The sequence below is a fragment of the Tamandua tetradactyla genome, chromosome 16, assembly GCF_023851605.1.
Source record: "Tamandua tetradactyla isolate mTamTet1 chromosome 16, mTamTet1.pri, whole genome shotgun sequence".
In the NCBI taxonomy this organism is placed as follows: Eukaryota; Metazoa; Chordata; class Mammalia; order Pilosa; family Myrmecophagidae; genus Tamandua; species Tamandua tetradactyla.
The window spans coordinates 28,689,356-28,716,995 of NC_135342.1; the positions used below are offsets into that span (position 1 = coordinate 28,689,356).

General features: G+C 34.5%; 1 protein-coding gene and 2 pseudogenes across 5 annotated transcripts in view; 1 reads left to right on the forward strand and 2 right to left on the reverse strand.

The window, feature by feature from the left end:
* Nucleotides 1-4,503: 4,503 nt before the first annotated feature.
* The window catches only part of ZNF566 (zinc finger protein 566), a 79,550-nt gene continuing 56,413 nt past the window's right edge, over nt 4,504-27,640 (reverse strand). For all 5 annotated transcript variants that reach the window (XM_077133428.1, XM_077133426.1, XM_077133427.1 and 2 more), the window contains one exon: nt 4,504-10,985. In XM_077133428.1, the coding sequence (XP_076989543.1) occupies nt 9,952-10,905 (954 nt within the window). In that variant the 5' untranslated portion in view covers nt 10,906-10,985 and the 3' untranslated portion in view covers nt 4,504-9,951. The remainder of the gene's footprint in view (nt 10,986-27,640) is intronic.
* Nucleotides 7,601-8,697, forward strand: LOC143659964 (protein Spindly pseudogene; annotated as a pseudogene).
* Nucleotides 10,997-16,779, reverse strand: LOC143660082 (DNA-directed RNA polymerase III subunit RPC7 pseudogene; annotated as a pseudogene).

Here is a 27,640-nt window from a genome sequence, read left to right on the forward strand (position 1 = left end):
ACTTGTCGGTCAAGGGAGAAATTACAAAATGAATCAATAAATATCTCGAGGAAAATGAAAATGAAAACACAGCATATCAAAATTTGTGGGATATAGTAAAGACAGTGCTAAGAGGAAAATTTATTACCTTAGATGCTTCTATTAAAAAAGAAAAAGAGCAAAAGTCAACAAATTAACTGTTTGCTTGGAAGAACCAGTGAAAAAAGAGCAAACTAACCCCAAAGCAAACAGAAATAATGACAATTAGAGTGGAAATAAATGAAATTAAGAACATGAAAACAATCAATAAAATCAACAAAACCAGAAGTTGGTTATTTGAGAAAATCAATAACATTGATGGACCTTAGCTAGGTTGATAAAAAGAAAAAGAGAGAGGATGCAAATAAAATCAGAAATGGAAGAGGTGACATAACCATTGACCTCGCAGAAATAAAAGAGATAATGAGAGTATACCCTGGACATCCATATGCAAAAAAATGAAAGAGGATGCAAATCTCACACCCTATACAGAAGTTAACTCAAAATGTATCATAGACCTAAGTGTTAGGGCTAAGACCACAGAACTTTTAGAAGAAAATGTAGGGAAATATCTTACAAAACTTGTAGTAGTAGGCAGTTTCCTAGATCTTATTCTGAAAGCATGAATATTGAGAAAGAAATAGATAAAGGGGAACTCCTCAAAATTAGACAGTTTTGTGCATCAAAGAACTTTGTCAAGAAAGTAAAAATGCAGCTTCTGCAGCAGGAGACAATATTTGGAAACCACACATGAGATAAGGGTTTAGTACCCAGAATATATAAAGAGATTCTTCAACTTCACAACAAAAAGACAGATAACCCAATTTAAAAAAATGTGCAAAAGACATTAACAGACACTTCTCAGAAGAGGAAATACAAATGGCTAAAAGTCCATGAAAAGATGCTCAACTTCACTGGTTATTAGGGAAATGCAAATCAAAACCACAATAAGATATCATGTAATCCCCAGGAGAATGGTGATTATAAAAGAAAATGACAATGCTGGAGAGGATGTAGAGAAAAAGGCACACTTATCCACTGCTAGTGGGAATGCAAAATGGGATAAGCTGGGACCCAACATCAAATGATTGAGAAAATTTTTTTGACCAAAAGGGGGAAGAGAAAAATGAGAAAAAAAATAAAGCATCAGTGACTGAGAGATTTCAAACAAAGTCAAAAGGTTATCATGGAGGTTATTCTTAGGCATTATATAGATATTCCTTTTTAGTTTATGGCGTATTTGAATGGCTAAAAGGAAGTACCTGAAACTGTAGAGCTGTGTTCCAGTAGCCTTGTTTCTTGAAGATGATTGTATAATGATATAGGTTTCACAATATGACCATGTGATTATGAAAACATTGTGTCTGGTGCTGCCTTTATCTAGGGTATGGACAGATAAGAAAAAAATGTGGATACAAAATAAATAAATAATAAAGGGAACAAATGTTGGAATAAGTGGGGTAAATGGAAATGCTAGTGGTCAATGAGAGGGAGGGGTAAGGGGTATTGTACGTATGAGTTTTTTCTTTCTATTTCTTTTTCTGGAGTGATGCAAATGTTCTAAAAAATGATCATGGTGATGAATACACAAATATGTGATGATATTGTGAGTCATTGATTGTAAACCATGTATGGAATGTTTGTATGTTAAGAAGGTTTGTGTTTGTATGTTTTATCAATAAAAATACTTTTAAAAATCTACTCCTGTAAAGGACTTTGAATTTACTTGTATCAAACTGTGGTGCAATTTAAAGTGTAAATTTTGGGATTTAGTCCCTGAGTTTTCTGTTCCTTTTTATCCTTTACATTCATTTTTTAAAAATTGTGTTCAAATTTGTATCCACCTAATGATAAAACAGAGATTCTTTTGACTGACAGACGCTAACAAAAGCAAACAAGCCAAGGCAAAATGCACCTTTTAGTGTTTGCAAAAATGGAAAGAACTACAAAGAATTATAAAATAAAGCCACAGTAATATTAGGCAAATTTAAACATGTCTATCAATAACTGAAACAGAAAAAATAACAAGGATATATACAATTTGAACACAATTTTTTAAAAATGAACGTAAAGGATAAAAATCAACTGTATTTAAAAAACTAAGAATACATATTTCCTTGAAGTACAGGTGGTCTAGTTCCCCAAAACTCACCTTATTTATACTGTAAAACAAATCTCAGGTACTTCCATAGTACTGAAATCATACCAGGTATTTCCAAACATACTGTAATTAAGCTAGGAATAAATGATAAATGAGAATTAGGCAATACTATATATTTGGAAAATAAGAAACACAGTATTGTGAGATTTGACCTGATGGTTTTCTGAGGCACATTTCTATATTAAATAAAAGTTTTCCTGAACTTTTACAAGGAAGCATCATCATTCAGGGTAACTTTTGTAACTTCATACAGCTCCCTCTTCTTTTGGTTTGAAAATATTATGGTTTGTTTTCAGAGATATACTATGTTCACTTCTCTCTCTTTCATCTGAGCATTTTCTTTCATTTATTTCTATTATCGTTATTCTGCTTAATTTTGATACGACTCCCATAAATTTCTTCTCAATATAGGACCTGTCCTGGAATCATAGTTCAGAATATTTCAAATCACCAAGGCTTTCTGAGCCACCTTTGCCAACAGAAACAGCTCTCCTCTAATTGATGTAGCTATATAACTAGTGGATAGCATTAACTTTTGGACAAGATGCATTATTAGAGATGTCTTGCTTGAAAATTCTACAATGACCTTGTCTGAGGCAGTTACCTTGCAAAGCAAAATTAATTTTCTTCACCACCCTCCACCTCAATTTCCGTCATATCCAGACCATAAACTAGAATCAAATCTTGTCATACTCTGAAAGGCCAATTACAAGGTCAAGCCTACATTAGTGCAATCACAACCAGATTTTGATAATTTGTCTAAGGATAATACAGAGCATACATAAAGGAAAGCTTTCACTAGTGGACCAGAGAGTGGTTCCAACAAATTAGGAAGTGAAATTAAACCCTGTTATCTGGGGTTCTTCCATGACTATGGGCAATAGACCAAAGGCTGGCATGGGGATGGAGTTTATTTATTTGCTGACTTGATTAGTCCTGGCTCTTAAGTGAGAAATAGTTTGGAAACCCAAGAATGGAAAACAGAGGAGTATGGATAGAGCTCAAAGATAGAGCTCAAAAATGCATCTCAGAACAAGGTAATAATATGAAGGCAAATGAATGGGGGCTGTGCAGATTTCATAAGGGGAACTTCAGATATAGAAGTTGTAATAAAAGGACCATCCAGATCCAGCATTGGTAGTTGTCAGTAGTGTAAGCTTGGGATTCTATACCAAGTAGCAGCAGCAGTGGCAATTTCACTATACAAGTTTTATGTCATCATATGGGACATTGTTGCTCAGTCCTCTAAGATCTTCCATGAGCAATTCAGTATTCTTTTTTTTTTTAATGAATTCCTTATCTCTTCAAATAACATAAGGTAGATTATATTGACTATACCCAATGTGTTCCCGTTAAAATTAGAAAAGATAGCCGCAGAAATTTCATCACCCCTCTCTTCCTGATGTCTGGAGTAACCGGGAAATAGAACACATTTGTTAGTAATGTTTTATTGAAAGATGCAACTTGAACCTACAGTTAAAATGCACATCTTTATACTTCATTCAAACAATCTATATTGGAACCTATAGGGGGGAATTGGGCTTGCAGAATAGGTGAAGAATCATAGCCTGCCCTAGGGTCCATGGAGAAATTAAGGGCCCAATAAAGGAATGTAACTTTATGTGCTTTAATTCATTTTGCCAACACAATAAATCACTCCTCTATGATATACAAACAAGAGTAGAAATAAAAATATGAAGCAGAAATGACCTTTAAAAATGACCCCCTAGTCTGTAAATATGGGGAGAAATAAGGTAAAAAGAAAAAGCTTTGGCCAGCACCACCATCAGGTTTACAATATGGAATAAGACAAGAAAAGAAAAAAGGTATAAATATTGTGATATAGGCTTATCACTTTTATCTGCAGATTCTATAACTATAAAGCCCAGGAGTCTTATCACCTTGTAATCAGTGTCCCATATTATCACTAACAGATTATAAGTAGACTGAAACTTTATGCTATATGGATATTAAAGGGTAAGGAGAAGAAGGAATTATAAAAGAAATTTCAAGATATACATGTATAAGTGAATATTTACCCAATGTTAATTGTACACTCATTTCATATACTCTGAATTTAAATAGAATATAATTCAAAATATATCCCCAATGAATCTTTAATTGGAACTACATAAAATAACTTAAAAATTCCCCTGAAGAAATAGTCCTCTTTATTTTCAAATAATAATACATAATAATCATCTCAATTTTTATTTTCAAATAATAAAAGTTACTCAAAAATATAAACCAAAGATAGCTGGAAAATAGTGCACAGAAATAGATCTGCGTACATAAGCATTTAATATATGACAAAATTGGGTATTTTAATATATTATAAAAAAGATGAATGATTCAATAATTGGTTCTGGCATAATTGGCTTTTTTTCTAACAGAAAGCTGAGATCCTGTATCATACCACATACAGTAATTGGTTCCTGATAGTTTAAATATTTAAATCTATGTGTGTGTGTATGTACACATCCACATAAACACATATATGAAAAACTGTAGCCCTATGCATGAATTAAGGTGAGAAAAATGTTCCTTAGGAACATAGGAAACCTTGACATCACTCTGGGAAATATATCTTATAGAAATAAAATAAACAGACAAGATGATAGTGTTAGAATGTTTATTGCTGCATTGCTTTTGAACAGCAAAGAGAAAGCAATATGAAAATACCATAATTGGGAAAATGGTTGAACAAGTATGGGTATCCCCATACTCTGGAACATACAGTAATTATTAAAAAGACTAAGTTAATCATCATTTACTGACCTGAAGGGAAATCCAAAATATACAGTTGAATGTAAAAATGTCAATTACAGAGAAACACATGAAGTACCCTTTTTATTTCAGAATAAGAGAAAATAAATAATTTATTTGCATGATAATATTTGAGCATGAAGAAATATGTAGGGGATATATTCTTTATATATCAAGGTTTAAACATTACTCAGAATAAAATTGATAGAGGCAGAAGGAGAGAGGGGTGAAAGCGGCAGAGAGATATGATTAATTTTTTCATTTTATTTATTGGTATTGTTTCACTGGTTTGGGGAAAATGTTCTCTCTGTAATTTTAGATGAATTCAGTTAAGAAAAATGCACTAAAGGAAATAAAATTTTATTTTAAAGTTCTCATTCTGATAGTAAGCAAAACATTTGAATGGAATAGCCTGTCTTTAATAATTTTCCCATTTGCAGATATTTTGCTCACTTTAATTTTCTCAATTTATGAAATATTTTACTTCTTTATGTGTTAAAACAAATATTCACATGAAATCTAAAGAAAAAGAGTGTGGGGCATGGAAGGAAAGAGATATGATAACTGACTATATGGATTATCCTTCCACAGAATGGTAGCTATCCAATGTAGGAAGCTACTAGCTTAGCATGAAAATTTAGGCACAGAAAAGGTCCATCTCAAAACACTAACAGAAACCTAAACAAGGTTAAACTGTGATTTTTTTTTAACTTCAGGATTTCTTAAGAGACTTTTACTAGGCTTCCACACTACAATGGCAGAACTGAGTAGTTATGGCAGAAACAGAATGACCTACACAATGGACTAATTGGCCTTTTACAGAAAAAGTTTGCCAACCTCTAGATTAGAACAGAATATATAACTCCAGTGACATACTTGCTGCTAGTGCAAAATTGAGGTGCTTCTGGCTATTTTTTCTCAACAGGTTAACTCTTTAAAAACTTTTTTCAGTTGTGTATATATACTGCAAGATTGAGATATACAACATATAATATATCCAATGTTTAAAACCAAAATGATTCTTAGAATAAACATTAAAACTGTATGCAGAAAATACTGGGGCTAAATCAAGTCCTTTTTATAAAATAAATCTTCATGCTTAGAGTTTAGCTACTTAATCTCTGGAAATACTGTTAATTTGAAACATTTTACATCCAAGAAATTCTGGGTAAATTATCTTGCATTGTACTATTCCTTTTACCTCCTAAATTCACCTCATCAGAACAAATGGTATTGAGGTCAAGGAATTTGTGCTTTTAAAAAGCCCTTTCTGAGTACTCTGTACTCTAACTGCTTTAACGTTCAGAAGAGAAGTAACATATACAGCACTTGCTACTAGCAGAGCAAATATATCTTCTTTGGTCTTCAGTGTTTTTTTTTGTGTGTGTGTGTGTGAATTAGAGCTACCATTTAAAAGCCAAGAGAGATTACATGCTAAAAAAAAATGGAGATTTCTAAAAAAAAAAGTCAGAAGTTTTTTTTTTAGAACTTCTTCTAAAAAAACAGGGCCTGCCTTCCCTCACAGCAGCTTGGCAGTAGGCATCCCATTTAGCTACTATCCCAACCCATTTCTATTCTTTTAAATAGATACCTAGAGTTTACTATTTTGTTCAGGATGCTTGCACATATCTTTAGATGTTACTGGAAAATAGCTTTCTTTTTTGTGCTCTCCTAATCCAATTCTGTCATCAGCATTATTTTGAGAAGTAAAATGGTGTCTACTTTTATGACTACAATAGGTTTTATTCATTTCTCAAACATAATGCTATTTCGTTTGTCTTGTGATTTTTTCCTTCATAGCATCACCAATGTTTTGTCTATATTCTTCTTTCTTTCCAAGAAAGTTTTATATTAAGTATTATATGATGTAGCAAAAAGAAACCATCTGAATAATGTCCTTGACACACATTCTGTCTTCACCACCATCAAGGATTATTTGATGTTCAACAGAAACTAAAAGAAGATAAATTCATTACCCTCAGAGGCTCTTTCTTCACCATGAATACCCTACCTGATGCTAAGGGAAGTTGACAAAATAGTTAAAAGTCTCTCAACAAATAATGATACTGATGACAATGATGAATATAATAACAACGGCTAACATTCAATGAAAATGTATTTATTACATGACAGGAACAGTTTCAAGCACTTTGTATACTTTAACTCATTTAACCCTCACTCAACATTATGAGGTAGGTATAACAATTCTCTTGATTTCATAATACACACATATAAAAACAGAAAAATGATCAGGAAGGTTAATAAATAATAAGTGGATTACAATGGCATCCTTTGCGAAGGGAAATGGGTACAGGGATGGTGGTCAAAAGAGCACGCTTGCCTTATTTGTAATGTTTAACTCTTTTATAAGGAAATATATTCATGAATCACTTTTGCAATTAAAACAAAAAAGACAAGATATAAAGATAGTCTAGGGAGAATGTCTATCAGGGAACTGTGTAGAATGGCAAAAAATTTGAAGGAACCACAATGTTCATGAATTGGAATTTGATAAAATGATATTACAGCAACACAAGGAAACACCATGAAGATATCAAAGGATTCCTATTTAATGAGTGAAAAGCTATTCATGAAGTTTTTACAAAAAGAAACCCTTGGAGAAACGCGAGCTATCACGAGATCTGTATTATTCAAAAAGACCTGGCGCTCTTGTAAGTTAAAAACAGGAAAAGAACATGGAGGCAGATATAATTGCAGATCTTCGATGCAAGCTCAAAGAGGTTGAAGAAGAGAGACTAAAAGCTGCACAGTATGGTTTACAACTAGTAGAAAGCCAAAGTGAATTGCAGAATCAACTGGATAAATGTCGTAATGAAATTATGACCATGACTGAGAATTATGAACAAGAAAAATATACTCTTCAGAGAGAAGTTGAGCTCAAGAGTCGAATGGTAGAAAGTTTGAGCTCTGAATGTGAAGCTATTAAACAACAACAAAAAATGCACCTGGAGAAATTAGAAGAACAACTAAGCAGAAGCCATGAACAGGAAGTAAATGAATTAAAAAATAAGTTAGAAAAATTGGAAGCTGAATTAGATGAAGCTAGACTAAGTGAAGAGCAGCTGAAACACAAAGTAGAGCATCAGAAAGAACTCCTCTCTTGTAAATCAGAGGAAATGCGGATAATGTCTGAACGTGTACATGAAACCATGTCTTCAGAGATGCTGGCTCTTCAAGTTGAGCTGACTGAAATGGAAAGTATGAAGACTGCCCTCAAAAAAGAAGTGAATGAATTACAGTACAGACAGGAGAAACTAGAACTTCTTAGTACCAATTTACTGCGCCAGGTAGACCGACTTAAAGAAGAAAAGGAGGATCGAGAGAAGGAAGCAGTTTTATACTATAATGCCTTGGAGGAAGCTCGTGTAGCAAATCACGATCTTCAAGTCCAGTTGGACCAAGCACTCCGACCAGCCTCGGACCCCAATAGTAAAGGCAACTCTTTGTTTGCAGAGGTGGAAGACCGAAGGGCTGCAATGGAACGTCAGCTTATCAGTATGAAAGTCAAATATCAGTCATTAAAGAAGCAAAATGCATTTAATAGAGAACAGATGCAAAGAATGAAGTTACAAATTGCCACGTTGCTACAGATGAAAGTGTCTCAGTCTGAATTTGAGCAGCAGGAACGGTTGCTTGCTATGTTGGAGCAGAAAAATGGTGAAATAAAACATCTTTTAGGTGAAATTAGAAGTCTGGAGAAATTTAAGATATTTTTACACGGATGTTCATAGCAACATTACTGACATTTGCCAAAAATGGAAGCAACCCAAGTGGCCATCAACTGATAAATAGATGAATAAAATATGGTCTACTATATAAATGGAATATTATTCTACCCATAAAAAATGAAGTCCTGATACATCCTGCAGCCTTGATGCCAGACACAAAAGGGCAAATATTGTATGATCTCATTGATTTGAAACAATTAGAATAACCAAACTCAGAGTCATTATCCGGAATATAGGTTAACAGGGGACAGGGTGGGGATGGGGAATGAGAAGTTAAGACTTCAAATTTACATATTTCTTATTTGGAATGATGGAAATGTTTCAGTAATGGACGATAGTGATAGTAGCACAACATTCAGAATGCAGTTAACAGCTCTAGAATATATGAATATGATTAAAAGGGTAAATGTTGGATCGTATATATAGTAACAGAATAAAATTTTAAAAAAAAATCCATGGAACTATACTACACAGTGAACCTTAAGTTAAATCATGGACTTTAACCAATGGTTCAATTATAAAAATGTGCTGTTAATTGTGACATGTTCCTTATCAATGCAAGGTGTTGGTGGTGGTGGGGTATGTGTAAATACTGTATTTTATGTATGATTGTACTGTAAAAACAAACTTCTCTAATAAATTAAAAAGGGTTAAAAAAAAAGAAAAAAAAAGAAACCCTTAATATTGTAAAAATTCCTATTTAATGAGTGAAAAGCTGTTCACGAAGTTTTTTCAAAAAGAAACTTAATATCGTAAAAATAAAAATAAAATAAAATCTTCAAAAATGAAGAAGTCACTTCTCTCAGGTATTAAAAGTATTTTACATTCCATGATGTAAACAGTATGGACTTTACAGTCAAATAAATTTAAGATGGATTAAAAATTAAGGACCAATTATAGACAAATTTAGGGGAAAAGAAAATTAAATAGAAAAAATTGCATTTTAGCATGAATTCTTTAATATTTAAGTAAGCTCAGAAAGGTACAAAAAGTGCTTTCATTTTCAATATTTGCTAGTTTAATTATCTCATGTCAAGAGAAAAATGAGCTTCTAATAAAGGGCTTATAAAATGTACTTTATTCACAGGGTGTTTCTCCTGAATAATTTTCTCAGGCTGAGTAAGTTGTAGTAAACAAGGAACATATTTTTACATTATTCTACTTAGGTGGATTAGTAACAAGATAAATTCCCTGATGTTGAATACTTTTGAGCCATAATTTAAAACCTTCCACACATTTTATATATTCTATGGTTTATCACCAATAAAAATTTTGATGTTCTGTAAGTGGTGAGCTATAACCAAAGGTCTTTCCACATTCCCTATATTCATAGGATTTTTCACCAGTATGAATTCTGTGATGACTAATAAGTTGTGAGCTCTGAGAATAGGCCTTCCCACATATCTTACATTCATAGGGTTTCTCACCAGTATGAATTCTCTGATGTCGAGTAAGATCTGAACCAGAACGAAAAGCTTTTTCACATTCCTTACATTCATAGGGCTTCTCACCTGTATGGATTCTTTGATGTTTAATAAGTTGTGAGCTCTGACTAAAGGCATTGCCACATTCCTTACACTCATAGGGTTTTTCTCCAGTATGAATTCTCTGATGCTGGGTAAAATTTGAGCCACTACTAAAGGCCTTCCCACATTCTTTGCATTCATAGGGCTTCTCTCCAGTGTGAATTCTCTGATGTCGAGTATAGTTCGAACCACTACTAAAAGCCTTCCCACATTCCTTACATTCATAAGGCTTCTCACCAGTATGAATTCTATGATGTCGGGTGAGATCTGAGCCACAAATGAAGGTTTTTCCACACTCTTTACATTCAAAGGGTTTCTTGCCAGTATGAATTTTCTGATGATGAGCGAGTCTTGAGGGATGTCTAAAGGCCTTTCCACATTCCTTACACTGATAGGGTTTTTCAGTGGTATGAGTTATCTGATGTGTGCTAAGTTGTGAACCATGTCTAAAGGCTTTACCATATTCCTTAGTTTCACAAAATTTCTCTTTGTTATTAATGATTTGCTGTAAGGTAAAGGATGGATGCTGACTGAAAGTGGGCATGCCTTCATGAGTGAATATCAGTGGACTGAAATGTCCCTCTTGAGACTGAATGACAGTATGTTGTTTCTCAAACAGGCCATTACAGTTCCAATCATCTCTGAAACTAGAGCATTGAAGGTCATGTCTTGTAAGTCTTTCCATTATCTCCCACTGGGCTGATTCTATTTCATAAATTTCATTCTTCAGAAATAATTTCTTGGTCTCACATCTTGATTCCAGTACTGAAAGAAAATAGGAAAGCAATCACTCACATTTTTCCTGTTACAGAACTGAAATTTTAATTTAAATGGGAAAATTAAACTGAATTTTTAAAAATGGACAAGAAAAGAAGAACAATATAAGAATGGTAACATAGTAAGAGAAGGTAGTGATCAGAGGCACAAAACGGATCTTAATAAATTTAAAAAGACTGAAATTATTAAAAATACTTTCTTTAATCAAAAATAGAAAGAAGCTGGAAATCAATTACTACCAGAGAACTGGAAATTTCATAAACATATGGAGGTTAAACAACACACTCATAATCTGTGGGTTAAAGTAGAAATTGCAAGAGAAATCAGTAAATATCTTGAGACAAATGAAAATGAGAATGCAACATATCAAAACTTATGGGATGTAGTGAAGGTGGTGCTGAGAGAGAAATTTATAGCCCTAAACACCTACATTAAAAAAGAAAAAAGAACTAAAACCAGAGACCTAATTGAACAATTGGAGAAAGAAGAGCAGCAAACTAATCCCAAAGCAAGCAGAAAAAAATAAAAAAAGATAAAAGGATCAGAGCAGAAACAAATGAAATGGAGAACAAACAAACAAAAAAAACAATAAAGAGGATACTATGATAAGTGTATGCAAACAAACTAGACAACTTAGACGAAATGGACAATTACTTAGAAACATATGAACAACATATATTGACTCAAGAAGAAACAGAAGACCTCAACAAACCCATCACAAGTAAAGATGTCTAATCAGTCATCAAAAACCTCCCTACAAAGAAAAGCCCAGGACCAGATGGTTTCACAGGGGGATTTTTCAAAGCATTCCAAGAAGAATTAACTTCAGACCTTCTCAAACCCTTCCAAAAAAATTGAAGAAAAGGGAACATTATCTAACTCATTCTATGAAGCCAGCATCACCTTAAAATTAAAACCTGAACAAGACACTGCAAGAAAGGAGAACTTCTGAACAATCTCCCTAATGAAAATAGATGTAAAAATCCTCAATAAAATGTTTACAAATAGAATTCAACAGCATATTAAAAGAATTATACACCATGAACAAGTGGGTTTTATTCCAGGTGTGCAAGGGTGGCTCAATACAAGAAAGTCAATTAATGTAATGCACCAACCACATTAACAAGTTAAAAAGGAAAAACCACATGATCATCTTGATTAATGCCAAAAAGCATTCTACAAATTCAGCATCCTATTTTTTTAAGTTTTGTAAGAATTTAATTTGTTAAAAATATAGAAAAATAAGCATTAAAGCAACAAAAAGTTTTGCTTGCTATATTGCAATTTTAAAGATACTTGACCAACAAGTACTTTTTAAATATAAGGCTCATAGCATTAAAGTTTATATTACTATGGAACTGAGATTTTAGTCTGTGGAGATTTAAGCCACAAATATCAAGATTCCTGCTGGCAAAGCAGTGGCAAATATGTGCTGTCGGTTCTTGCTATCAGCCTGTTTTACAATTATAAAAAGACCTTCCAAAGGGGAGAATACAATGCATGCAAGGGAAATGGCTGGGGCCCTCCCTGAGTAAATCCTGACTATCAGCAGGGCTAAAATGGTGGAGATAAATTGAAAGCTAGGAAAAGAAATACCTTTGCCTTTGGTGGCCTTGCTATATGCAGATTTATAATAAAGCAAGTCAATAGAACTGGAGAGATAATATTTCTATGAATTAAATTGTATTTGGCTAAAATACTAAAAAAGAGGGAGAATAAAACATCGACATTAATAATCAATCCTAAATGACAATTTTATTTGCCTATTACTACTGAAACTTTATGTGAAGCTTCTACTCTAAATGCAGTAGGTTTCTGCGTCAAAGGACACTTGTTTGGTCAATGTCTTCCATTTAAAATCATTTAAATTTTTGACAAGTTCCTTTAACAAAGAAATACTTCACATATAATCAATACAACACTAATATGGTAATGGTCCTCAAGCTCTTGAATTATTTGAGGAAGTACTGTCATTGAAAGTGATCTTCTTCCTAAGGAAAATCATGTTACAAAAAGGCACAACACAATTTAAATTTTCTCCAATATTCTCCACCAAAATATAAGATGAAAAATCAGACTATGGCATATTTTGTGAGAAAAATTTTGTTGTTTCTTAAACTTGCATTTTCAGTCATTTGTAAAACTATAGTGTTTTAGAGGGTGAAGACCAAACTTAAATGAAGAAGTAATTTTTATGGTAAGTTTTGGTTGGTGTTTAAGCAATTTTTATAGGAAATCATTTACAAGTGGCGAAACTAAAGCACAGAAAATTTAACCAAGCTTAGTTTCAAGGTTGAGTTCAGGTAGAAACAGAATCTTGGTCTCTGATTCTCAGCTTAGAGGGTACACAGCTGTGGTATTTTCCCAAAAGGGAAAAATAAATTTTCTTTATTTCTTTTGGTAGGTAATATTAACAAACAATTTTTGGAAAATAAAACATGAATTTCCTTGGAAAATCTCTGCCATATGTGAGAGTTTTTGGAGGCTGAGGTCTTTTAGGTATTTTATTCCCCAAATACAAAAAGGCAAGGAGACTAGCTCTTCAGTTAAACTAAAAGATTAATCTTAATTTCAAAATGACCCAAGTTTTATTCTGCTTTATTATATAAATTAACTGCACAGTTTATGAGTCCCGTGGAATATAATAGAGGCCACTCCACCTCACAGATTACACACATATGCATTTTAGAGACAGATATGACTAGAACTTCTCCACACTTTTGTAAACAAACTTAAATGTCTGCCTGATTGTTCATAATACCAAATACTCAAAGATGCAAAATTTATTACAGTGGGTTGATTAATTCATACATCATATGGTATGAAGTTAGCCTCAAATTCAAGAATTTATCATATTTGTACCAGGTGAAAGTAATTTTCTACTGGCTGAGATATGAGTTGTGAAATTTATATAGCTCAGATTAGCATATTCCCCTGTATGTTTGCTTTCAATCACAAAACTTCCAATTTCAAAACTTTGCATTTGTAGGTAGGTCTGTGTAGTCATAATATACTTGTACAGAACATATAATGAAAAATTTTAAAAAGCTGTTTTCAAGTTTCTTTGTTTTAAAGTGTTCCACGTGCAGTATAAAGTCAAATTTCAGATTGTAGAAGTCCATTATGATGGCTAGAAATAGTTTTATAAAAGATTAGCAGTTAAATAAGTATAATTTGTTCAAGTACTAATATATAGATTAATAGATACAAAGCCTCTTTAGGCACATTCTAATTCAAATAATACTTTTAAAGTCCACTTGAATATATACAGGGATAGCATGATAGAGGTGTCTGGAGAGTGTCAGAGATTAATTTGCATGCTAAATAGTATACACAACAGGTACCTTTTCACCTCTAGTGAGTTTTGGTAACAAATATTTGTTCAATAAAACAAGAACAAAAATAGAATACTCATTCCTTAGAAATAAAATAGAACACAAATCTGTCTAAATGTTCAGAAGTCACATCATAAAAATTTGTTTTCAAAATTTCATGGCTTATAGGTTGCTTCATCCACATTGTCATTCTCTACACCTAAATCATCTCCATCTTCAAAGTATGAATTAATGTAGTCATTTTCTTCTTGCTCTTTTTCATTATACTCCTCTTGTTCTGCAGCATCAGCATCAGCATCTTCTTTACTTTTCTTTTTGCTTCCCTCTTTCTCTTCATATTCCTCTTCTGATTTTCACCATCACCTCTCTTTTCCAATTCCTCAATTTTTTTCAACACATCTGCAGTATGAGTGAGTTAAGTGACTTTGCCTGCATCTTTTGCTATTTTTTTTATTTTGGGTCTGCTTTTTTTGTATTTTTTCCCTGGCATCAGCTCTCTTGGGAGTCTTTTATGAGATATCGATTATCTTTTGTATACCTTCATGTATCGTTCACTATATCTTTCAATATCTTGTTTTGCTTCAGGTGTTTCTATTAAAAAAAAAAAAAAAAGGCATTCTTTTCATTGTTCCTTTCAACTCCTGTTTCAAAACCAGCATAAAATCTCCTTTTTCAGCGGCACTGGTTTATAATCTGTATCAGGAAATGGTGGGATGGCTTCAATACACATCAGGTAACTTTTCACCTCTAGTAAATCCAACTGCCTCAATGTTAAAGGTTTAAGCAGTACATCCTCTTTCTTTATTCCCAGCCATCAGAACTGGTTATACCAGAAAAGCGGCAAATTCTGCTAAGTCTCCCAGTTTGGGCAAAACTGTGCAGCTGAAATGCCAGCCAGCAAGGAAGGGGTGGACTATAGTTTTAACAGTAATATCTTTTTTCTTAACATTTGTTCCCTCTATTTATTTATTTTTAATCCATATTTTTTACTCATTTGGCAATATCATAGATAAAAGGAGCATCAGACACAAGGTTTTCACAATCACATAGTGACACTGTGAAAGCTATATCATTATACATTCATCTTCAAGAAACATAGCTACTGGAATATAGCTCCACAGCCTCAGGCACTTCCTTCCAGCCTCTTTAATACACCATAAACTAAAAAGGGGATATCTATAAAATGCATAAGAATAACCTCCAGGATAACCTCTTGACTCTGTTTGAAATCTCTTAGCCACTGACACTTTATTTCATCTCATTTTTCTCTTCCCCCTTTTGGTTGAGAAGATTTTCTCAGTCCCTTGATGCTGAGTCCCAGGATTCTGTCCTACATTGCCATGGAGGTTTATACCCTTGGGAGTCATGTCCCATGTAGAGAGGGGAAGGGTGGTAAGTTTGTTTGCCATGTTGGCTGAGAGAGAGATAGGCCACATCTGAGCAACAAGAGGTTCTCTGGGGGTGACTCTTAGGCATAATTTCAAGTAGGCTTAGCCTATTCTTTGCATGGATAAATTTCCTATGAACAAACCCCAAGATTGAGGGCTTGGCCTACTGATTTGGTTGTCCCCACTGTCCCCACTGCAAAGTCATTGTTCAAATCACTCTGGGATTTATCGGGGCATCCCTCTGGACAAACCTACAAAATCTCATGTTCAATTAACTTGTTCAAATAAATACATCTCATGTTCAAATAAATACATTAGGACATGCACTAGTCAAAATATAAATTTTGCACCAAATAAGCATCTTTTTCTTTAGTCTCACACATAAGTTAAAGTTTAAAAATATGATTTACCGTCAATTTTCAACACCCTGTAATATTGACATTCCTTTGTTCCTCCTCATGCAAAAACATTTTTTAATTTATATATTCAGTCATTATCAATGCACACTCTAGGCATTTCTTGATTATACCATCTCAGTCTTTATCATTTATCTTTCCTTCTGGTCTTATTTGTGCCTCCAGCCCTCCTCTCTCTATCATTCTCACATTCGGCATACTAACATTATTGTGCTACAGCTAGGTAGTATTTTGCTCTCCATTTCTGAATTTTTATAACCAGTCCTAACGGTAATATCTTAATATTCTTTCATCAACACTTATATTGGTTTGGTATTGTACCAAGACTAGTACTAGTATTTGGTATTTGGTATTGGGGTCAGGAATAGGGGGCACATGGGTGTGAGCTGTTTTGGGTTTTCTTTTTTTGTCTATTTGTTATTTTTCTTTTTTGGGTAAGGAAAATGGTCTAAAATTGAGTGTGATGACTGCAAAACTAGGTGATGATACTGTGAGACTTTGTGCACTTTGAATGGGTTATATGGTATGGTAAATATATCTCAATAAAATTTATGCAAAAAAATAAAAAGAAAATGAAATTTCTAAAAATAGTATATATATATATATATATATACTACTCATTATATATATATAATCTCAGAAGTGAATGAGGCCTAGAAAAAGAAATATTCAAAGAAAAAAAACTAAAAATATGAATACAATGATTCAAAGATAAGAAAACTGCACAGAAAGTACAACATAAAGAGAGGGGAAAATTACAAGAACAACAAAAAAGGTTCTAGGAGAAGGACAAAAAATTTAAGATTCGAACTATGGATATTAATTTAATGGGCTCTTACAACGTGTCAGACCTGGTGCTAGGGACTGGGTATAAAAAGTGAACAAATAAAGTTTGAAACAGAGAACAGAGAAAATGATGAGAACAATTTATCAAGCAAACAATACAAGAAAATTTCAGAGACTTTAAGTTTCTAGAATGAAATGTCTCAGTAGCTCCCATACAAATAAAATAATAAAATCAACAAGAAACCTCAACATGAAATATTAGGACATCAGAAATAAAAACCCTAGAAACTCTCAAAGAGATTAAACTGGTCACACAAAAGAATTAAGAACTGAATGAGCTTTGGATTCCTCAGGAATATTAACTAGGTGCACAATAGAAGATATTAGAAGACCTTGGCACAGTGCCTTCAAAATTTTGAGAGCAAATTATTTTCAAGATAAAATTACATGCCCAGCTAAATTATGAAATGAAAACATTTTCAGCCATGCAAAGAATGTTAAAATATGCTATCTACTTGTCTTACATCCTTTCCTTGGTTATTTTAGAGGATATACTTTAAAAAATGAGGGAATCCAACCAAGAAAGAGGAAAAGAAGAGATTCAACAGTCAAAGTATGCAAGGTATCCAAATACAGAAATGAATTAAAAGGAATTCAAGGAAGAGTATAAAGGGAAAACATGGGATGATTTTGAAGGGAAATCCTAAAATGACAGTTTTGCAGCAATCTTGATTACAGCAGAACAGAGGGTGAGATGAGGGATATCTTTAAGAACGAAACTAACCAATAACAGATTTTTTAATGTGTTTAAGAGTTTGGGGACAGATATATCGGAAACTAGGTAAACCCAAAAATAAGACAAGAATTAACTGGGAGGAAAACAAAAAAATGATGTACGAAGTGAAATGTGACTTCAGAGCCTAGCAATGAAAACAATTTATATAGCCATTAAATGAACTGAATATTGATTTAACTCAAAAACCGTGATACAATTATATTTGGAATCTGAAGAAAGAGTGTATAAAGTAAGCTAAACCATCAAATTCCACAGTGAAAGTCAATCATCACTAAAACTGAAAAAGATAAAGAAATAAACAGCAGGCAGAATAGTTAAGTCTGGAAAGTCACTGCCTCACTGGAGAGGAAATTGGAGGTTGGGAAGGATACAGCCCTGTAAGCTATAATATATATTTAATACTTTTTAATAAGAGTCAGGATCTCAGCTAGTGCTCTACCAGTTATCCAGAGTTGGGAAATGACTATGGAATGAGATATGATGAAGAAGAGAAAAAAGGTTAAGCAAGGTGAATGGAGAGATTGAAGTTTTCAGAGTTATAAAGTCTGAATTCCAGTTTTCTTTTTTCAAACTGAGAGGCCTTACACAAGAGATGTTTTCATCATCTATAAAATCATGTCAAGTGCTTGGCACATAACAGGTACTCAATATTATTATGGAATAATATTCTGAATTAAGTAAGGAATAACCCATGTCACATGACCTTTATCTGGTAGCTAGGAGGTATTCAATCTGATCATTCAATTAAAATAGAGGAGAGAACAGAAAAGAAAATCACTTTAAAGCATACTCTTGGTGAGATTAACATGGAAAGGGGGGCAATGATAAAATAAAACAAACCTGTCAGGAAAAAAATACAATTTTAGAAAACCAAAGTATGAAAAGCATGAGAGTTAAACTAGTATCTCAAGATAGATAATAAAAACTAGAATGTATTCTTGAAAAAAATTATCATAAGGTAAGGATAGAAAAAAAGAAGTCATATGGACACAAATTGATGTACAAAATACAACAAATGTAAAATATATGTTCCTAAAGGAAAGGATGGGGATGATGGAGAACCAAGAATAAAAAAAAATTCTAGGCCTGAAGAAAATTCTTAATATAACAGATGGCTCCCTTCTGTACCAGGCAGGATTTAAAAGGAAAGTGCTTTTATTTATTTATTTTTAACTTTTTTATTGTATAGTATAACCTATATACAAAGCAAAGAAATAAAAAGCAATAGTTTCAAAGCACTCTTCAACAAGTAGTTACAGGACAGATCCCAGGGCTTGTCATGGGCAACCATACAATCCTCTTGCATTTTTCCTTCTAGTTGCTCCAGAATATAGATGGCTAGAAGGCTTAAAATTTTTTTATTATCACAATCGGTTTTTTTGCGTGTGTGTGAAAAACAACATACATACAAAAAAGCAATAAATTTCAAAGCACAGCACCACAATCAGTTGTAGAATATACTTCAGAGTTTGACATGGGTTACAGTTCCACGATTTTAGGTTTTTACTTCTAGTTGCTCTAAGATACTGGAGACTAAAAGAGATATCAATTTAATGATTCAGCATTCATATTCATATGTTAATCCTATCTTCTCTGTAGAACTCCACCATCACTTTGATGGACAGTGCTTTAATTAGCTATATCTTAACAGAATTTCTGAGGTTCAAAGAAAAAGAGAAAATTCCATAAAAGTAAAACCCTGGTGACTCAGGTTGTGTTCCACCCACAGACATGTTTAGTTTTGCCCCCCCCCCCGCCCTGAGTTCTCCAAAGTTTTGAATTAGGTACTAGCCTTGAATATCAGGAGACTTAATATAGAAACCTGGATTTCTGATTTTCCTTGAAAGACTAGATTATTGAGCAACACTGGTCCAGCATTCTCCAGGGACAACATGGACTTGGACCTAAGGGATACACCCCACCGATACAGGTTATAGACTCTCTCATTAGCCACTGACACCACTGCTGCCTATTTTCCATCAACTTTCAGTCCAGAATCTCAGCAACAACATACCATCACTTACGCAGTGTTATGTTTCTTATTTTCACCTTCATTCCTGAAGGATATTTTCATTGGATATAGAATTCTGGGTTGACGTTTCTTTTCTTCAATACCATACTGTTTCACTTCCTTTGGGCCACCATAGTTTATGATGGGAAATCCAGTCATTTGAATCACTGCATTATTTTTCCATGGTTCTTTTGCTATTTTTGTCACTAATTTTCAGCAAATAATAATAAATCTGATAACCTATTTGGGGTTGCTGAGAATTTTGAATCAGTAGGTTCTTTATGTCTTTCACCAAATGTGGGAAGTTTTCATCCATTATTTCTTTAATTTTTTTCAACTCCAAACTTTTTTTCTCCTGCTAAGACTTTGATATTAGGCCATTAGGTATCAACCCACAGATCTCTGAGACTGTTTTCTTTATTTCCCCAATCTTTTTTTCTCTGTATTAAGATTAGATAATTTCTTTTGATATATCTTCCAAGTTCACTGATTTTCCTCTCTCATATTCATTCTGCTATTGAGTAAATCAGTGAGTTTTCTTATTTTGATTATTGTTATTTTACAGCTCTATAATTTTCTTTTGCTTCTTCTTTATATCTTCTATTTTCTGTAATGGTTTCCAGGAGGTACCTGATTGCTTCTTGTGCATTTTTATAACAGCTGCTTTAAAGTCATTATCTGGTAATGCCAACATATGTAACATCTTAATTTTGGTGTCATCGATTATCTTTTCCCATGAGTTGAGATTTTCCTGTTTCTTCATTTTATACTGAATTCTGGGCATTTAAAATATTGACTTGGGTCTTGTCTGAATTTGTGGAGAATGGTAATATTTTTAACAGGTATCAACCATGTTTGGTTCAGGTTGCAAGTTCCCAACCAATTTTCTGTGCATTTTAATTCCAATGTGGTTCAATTTTCAATATCTTTGCAGTGCTATTTGCGTCTGTGTGTACATAGTCCAGTAGCCAGTTTGGAAATCGCATAACAGTTTACCCAACAGTTTTTAAAGTTTTTGGTGTGCTGTTTACACTCAAGTCCAAACATGTGCATGTGGCAATGAACCCATAAGTCCATAAACAACTGTATGGAGTTGTTTTCCATACAGTTGTTTATGGAAACATAACATATGGAGTTCATATCTCTCTGCAATCTTCCTAACACTTTCTGATTCCCTGGGGCTCCCCTATTTATTCTCTAGTCAAAAATCTGGGGCTTGGACGAGGGGCCAAGATGGCATGGCGGCTTAGTAATGTGCGTGCGTTTTTAGTTCGTCCTCCAGAGCAACTACTAAATAACCAGAAACAGTACAGAACAGCTCCCGGAGCCATGACAGTGACTGGACACACAGCGTACCCCAGTCTGGACCAGCTGGACCGGCTGCAAGTCTCCGGAACAGTGAGTTCCCCAAGCCGCGCGCACTTCCCCAAGCTGCGGCGGCCGGCACCCGGCGCCCCTCCCCCACAGGCGGCTTCCCAGAGGGAAACGAAAGAAACTCTAATAGTAGCAGAGACTGAGTGGAACCAAACACCAATAGTGGCATTAATGAACAAATTCTGACCACTAAAAATAGGCCCCCAGCGCAGCGAAACTGGTCAAGGCAGAGGTTGCCTATTGGGCTAACCGAAAAAGAGGAAAGGGGATGAAACGGAGCCTTCTGAGGCTGTTTCTACAGAGGTTTGGCTGCCTCTGGATTCAGCGGCGAGATTCCACATGCTGCAACTGCCCCAAACGCAGAAACAGGCTGCTTTCAGGGCTATCTCCCACCTGAACCTTCCCCACGGGAGGGGTGAAACACAACTCAGGTGGAATACCTCTCTCAAGGAATTCAGACGCCAGGGCTTTGCAATTTGAAGCCATTAAAACCAGCCTACAACCTTTCCTCTGTCTCCACCACGCCCCCAGCAGGGAGAGCCTTCCAAAGTTAAAGGAGCCACAACATCTTTTGCTGGTGGGACCCGCAGACAGACAAGTGCCACATACTGGGCAAGATAAGAAAAATAGAGCCCAGAGACTTCACAGGAAAGTCTTTCAACCTGCTGGGTCTCACACTCAGGGAAAACTGACGCAGGTGATTCCTTCCCCCTGAAAGGAGGCCAGCTTAGTCCGGGAAAACCCGGCTGGAGTCTGTAATACCTATGTAGACCCTCCTAAGGGTGGGGAGGGAAAAGGCACCTTACAAGCAGGACAAGAAACAAGAAAACAAGAGCTGAAAAATTACCCTCAGTTAAACAAAACTTAAGCTACAGGCCCAGGAAAAACTGAACTGAAGGTCAATGAACAGATAGACAACAAACTCATCTAGCAAGAAAACCCTAGGAAAGATAAGTGAAAGCACTCTCCAGAATAAACTAATTAAGGTAATTAAATGTCCAGACGCCAGCAAGAAATAACAAATCACACTAGGAAATTTGAAGATATGGCCCAGTCAAAGGAACAAACCAACAATTCAAATGACATACAGGAGCTGAAACAATTAATTCAGAATGTACGAAGAAAGATGGAAAACCTCATCAAAAACCAAATCGATGAATTGAGGGAGGACATGAAGAAGGCAAGGAATGAACAAAAAGAAGAAACTGAAAGTCTGAAAAAAAAAATCACAGAACTTATGGGAATGAAAGATACAGTAGAAGAGATGAAAAAAAAACAATGGAAACCTACAATGGTAGATTTCAAGAGACAGAGGTTAGGATTAGTGAACTGGAGGACGGAACATCTGAAATCCAAAAAGAAAGAGAAACTATCGGGAAAAGAATGGAAAAATATGAGCAGGGGCTCAGGGAACTGAATGATAATATGAAGCACACAAATATACATGTTGTGGGTGTCCCAGAAGGAGAAGAGAAGGGAAAAGGAGGAGAAAAACTAATGGAAGAAATTATCACTGAAAATTTCCCAACTCTTATGAAAGACCTAAAATTACAGATCCAAGAAGTGCAGCGCACCGCAAAGAGAATAGATCCAAATAGACATTCTCCAAGACACTTACTAGTTAGAATGTCAGAGGTCAAAGACAAAGAGAGGATCATGAAAGCAGCAAGAGAAAAACAATCCATCACATACAAGGGAAACCCAATAAGACTATGTGTAGATTTCTCAGTAGAAACCATGGAGGCAAGAAGACAGTGGGATGATATATTTAAATTACTAAAAGAGAAAAACTGCCAACCAAGAATTCTATATCCAGCAAAACTGTCCTTCAAAAATGAGGGAGAAATTAAAACATTTTCAGACAAAAAGTCACTGAGAGAATTTGTGACCAAGAGAGCAGCTCTGCAAGAAATACTAAAGGGAGCACTAGAGATAGATACGAAAAGACAGAAGAGAGAGGTGTGGAGAAGAGTGTAGAAAGAAGGAAAATTAGATATGATATATAATATACAAAAGGAAAAAATGGTAGAGGAAAATATTATCCAAACAGTAATAACACTAAATGTCAATGGACTGAATTCCCCAATCAAAAGACATAGACTGGCAGAATGGATTAAAAAACAGGATCCTTCTATATGCTGTCTACAGGAAACACATCTTAGACCCAAAGATAAACATAGGTTGAAAGTGAAAGGTTGGGAAAAGATATTTCATGCAAATAACAACCAGAAAAGAGCAGGAGTACCTATACTAATATCCAACAAATTAGACTTCAAATGTAAAACAGTTAAAAGAGACAACGAAGGATACTATCTACTAATAAAAGGAACAATTCAACAAGAAAACATAACAATCATAAATATTTATGCACTGAACCAGAATGCCCCAAAATACGTGAGGCATACACTGCAAATACTGAAAAGGGAAATAGACACATCTACCATAATAGCTGGAGACTTCAATTCCCCACTCTCATCAATGGACAGAACATCTAGACAGAGGATCAATAAAGAAACAGAGAATTTGAATATTATAATAAATGAGCTAGACTTAACAGATATTTATAGGACATTACACCCCACAACAGCAGGATACACCTTTTTCTCAAGTGCTCATGGATCATTCTCAAAGATAGACCATATGCTGGGTCACAAAGCAAGTCTCAACAAATTTAAAAAGATTGAAATCATACACAACACTCTCTCGGATCATAAAGCAATGAAGTTGGAAATCAATAATAGGCAGAGTGCCAGAAAATTCACAAATACATGGAGGCTCAACAACACACTCTTAAACAACGAGTGGGTCAAGGAAGAAATTAAAAGAGAAATTAGTAAATATCTCGAGGTGAATAAAAATGAAAACACAACATATCAAAACCTATGGGACGCAGCAAAGGCAGTGCTAAGAGGGAAATTTATTGCCCGAAATGCTTATATCAAAAAAGAAGAAAGGGCAAAAATTCGGGAATTAACTGTCCATTTGGAAGAACTGGAGAAAGAACAGCAAACTAACCCCAAAGCAAGCAAAAGGAAAGAAATAACAAAGATTAGAGCAGAAATAAATGAAATTGAGAACATGAAAACAATAGAGAAAATCAATAAGACCAGAAGTTGGTTCTATGAGAAAATCAATAAGATTGATGGGCCCTTATCAAGATTGACAAAAAGAAGAAGAGAGAGGATGCAAATAAATAAGATCAGAAATGGAAGAGGAGACATAACTACTGACCTCACAGAAATAAAGGAGGTAATAACAGGATACTATGAACAACTTTACGCTAATAAATACAACAATTTAGATGAAATGGACGGGTTCCTGGAAAGACATGAACACCAACTTTGACTCAAGAAGACATAGATGACCTCAACAAACCAATCACAAGTAAAGAAATTGAATAAGTCATTCAAAAGCTTCCTAAAAAGAAAAGTCCAGGACCAGATGGCTTCACATGTGAATTCTACCAAACGTTCCAGAAAGAATTAGTACCAATTCTCCTCAAACTCTTCAAAAAAACCAAAGTGGAGGAAAAACTACCTAATTCATTCTATGAAGCCAACATCACCCTCATACCAAAACCAGGCAAAGATATTACAAAAAAAGAAAACTACAGGCAAATCTCTCTAATGAATATAGATGCAAAAATCCTCAATAAAATTCTAGCAAATCGTATCCAACAACACATTAAAAGAATTATACATCATGACCAAGTAGGACTCATCCCAGGTATGAAAGGATGGTTCAACATAAGAAAATCAATTAATGTAATACACCATATCAACAAATCAAAGCAGAAAAATCACATGATCATCTCAATTGATGCAGAGAAGGCATTTGACAAGATTCAACATCCTTTCCTGTTGAAACCACTTCAAAAGATAGGAATACAAGGGAACTTCCTTAAAATGATAAAGGGAATATATGAAAAACCCACAGCTAATATCATCCTCAATGGGGAAAAATTGAAAACTTTCCCCCTAAGATCAGGAACAAGACAAGGATGTCCACTATCACCACTATTATTCAACATTGTGTTGGAGGTTCTAGCCAGAGCAATTAGACAAGAAAAAGAAATACAAGGCATCAAAATTGGAAAGGAAGAAGTAAAACTATCACTGTTTGCAGACGATATGATACTATACGTCGAAAACCCGCAAAAATCCACAACAAAACTACTAGAGCTAATAAATGAGTACAGCAAAGTAGCAGGTTACAAGATCAACATTCAAAAACCTGTAGCATTTCTATACACTAGTAATGAACAACTGAGGGGGAAATCAAGAAACGAATCCCATTTACAATTGCAACTAAAAGAATAAAATACCTAGGAATAAATTTAACTAAAGAGACAAAAAACCTATATAAAGAAAACTACAAAAAACTGTTAAAAGAAATCACAGAAGACCTAAATAGATGGAAGGGCATACCGTGTTCATGGATTGGAAGACTAAATATAGTTAAGATGTCAATCCTACCTAAATTGATTTACAGATTCAATGCAATACCAATCAAAATCCCAACAACTTATTTTTCAGAAATAGAAAAACCAATAAGCAAATTTATCTGGAAGGGCAGGGTGCCCCGAATTGCTAAAAACATCTTGAGGAAAAAAAACGAAGCTAGAGGTCTCACGCTGCCTGACTTTAAGGCATATTATGAAGCCACAGTGGTCAAAACAGCATGGTATTGGCATAAAGATAGATATATCGACCAATGGAATCGAATAGAGTGCTCAGATATAGACCCTCTCATCTATGGACATTTGATCTTTGATAAGGCAGTCAAGCCAACTCACCTGGGACAGAACAGTCTCTTCAATAAATGGTGCCTAGAGAACTGGATATCCATATGCAAAAGAATGAAAGAAGACCCATCTCTCACATCCTATACAAAAGTTAACTCAAAATGGATCAAAGATCTAAGCATTAGGTCTAAGACCATAAAACAGTTAGAGGAAAATGTTGGGAGATATCTTATGGATCTTACAACTGGAGGCGGTTTTATGGACCTTAAACCTAAAGCAAGAACACTGAAGAAGGAAATAAATAAATGGGAGCTCCTCAAAATTAAACACTTTTGTGCATCAAAGAACTTCATCAAGAAAGTAGAAAGACAGCCTACACAATGGGAGACAATATTTGGAAATGATATATCAGATAAAGGTCTAGTATCCAGAATTTATAAAGAGATTGTTCATCTCAACAACAAAAAGACAGCCAACCCAATTACAAAATGGGAAAAAGACTTGAACAGACACCTCTCAGAAGAGGAAATACAAATGGCCAAAAGGCACATGAAGAGATGCTCAATGTCCCTGGCCATTAGAGAAATGCAAATCAAAACCACAATGAGATATCATCTCACACCCACCAGAATGGCCATTATCAACAAAACAGAAAATGACAAGTGCTGGAGAGGATGCGGAGAAAGAGGCACACTTATCCACTGTTGGTGGGAATGTCAAATGGTGCAACCACTGTGGAAGGCAGTTTGGCGGTTCCTCAAAAAGCTGAATATAGAATTGCCATGCGACCCAGCAATATCATTGCTGGGAATCTACTCAAAGGACTTAAGGGCAAAGACATAAACGGACATTTGCACACCAATGTTTATAGCAGTGTTATTTACAATTGCAAAGAGATGGAAACAGCCGAAATCTCCATCAACAGAAGAGTGTCTAAACAAACTGTGGTATATACATACGATGGAATACTATGCAGCTTTAAGACAGGATAAACTTATGAAGCATGTAATAACATGGATGGACCTAGAGAACATTATGCTGAGTGAGTCTAGCCAAAAACTAAAGGACAAATACTGTATGGTCCCACTGATGTGAACGGACATTCGAGAATAAATTTGGAATATGTCATTGGTAACAGAGTCCAGCAGGAGGTAGAAACAGGGTAAGATAATGGGCAATTGGAGTTGAAGGGATACAGACTGTGCAACAGGACTAGATACAAAAACTCAAAAATGGACAGCACAATAATACCTAATTGTAAAGTAATCATGTTAAAACACTGAATGAAGCTGCATCTGAGCTATTGGTTTTTGTTTTGTTTTGTTTTGACTTTACTATTATTACTTTTATTTTTGTCTCTATATTAACATTCTATATCTTTTTCGGTTATGTTGCTAGTTCTTCTAAACCGATGCAAATGTACTAAGAATTGATGATCATGCATCTATGTGATGATGTTAAGAATTACTGATTGCATATGTAGAATGGTATGATTTCTAAATGTTGGGTTAATTTCTTTTTTTCCATTAATTAAAAAAAAAAAAAAGAGAAGGGGTAATTGGAGCTGAAGGGATACAGACTGTACAACGGGACTGGATATAAAAACTCAGAAATGGACAGCACAATACTACCCAATTGTAATGCAATTATGTTAAAACACTGAATGAAGCTGCATGTGAGGTATAGGGTTTTTTTTTTTCTTTCTATTAATGTTTTAATTCTTATTCTGTTGTCTTTTTATTTCTTTTTCTAAATCGATGCAAATGTACTAAGAAATGATGAATATGCAACTA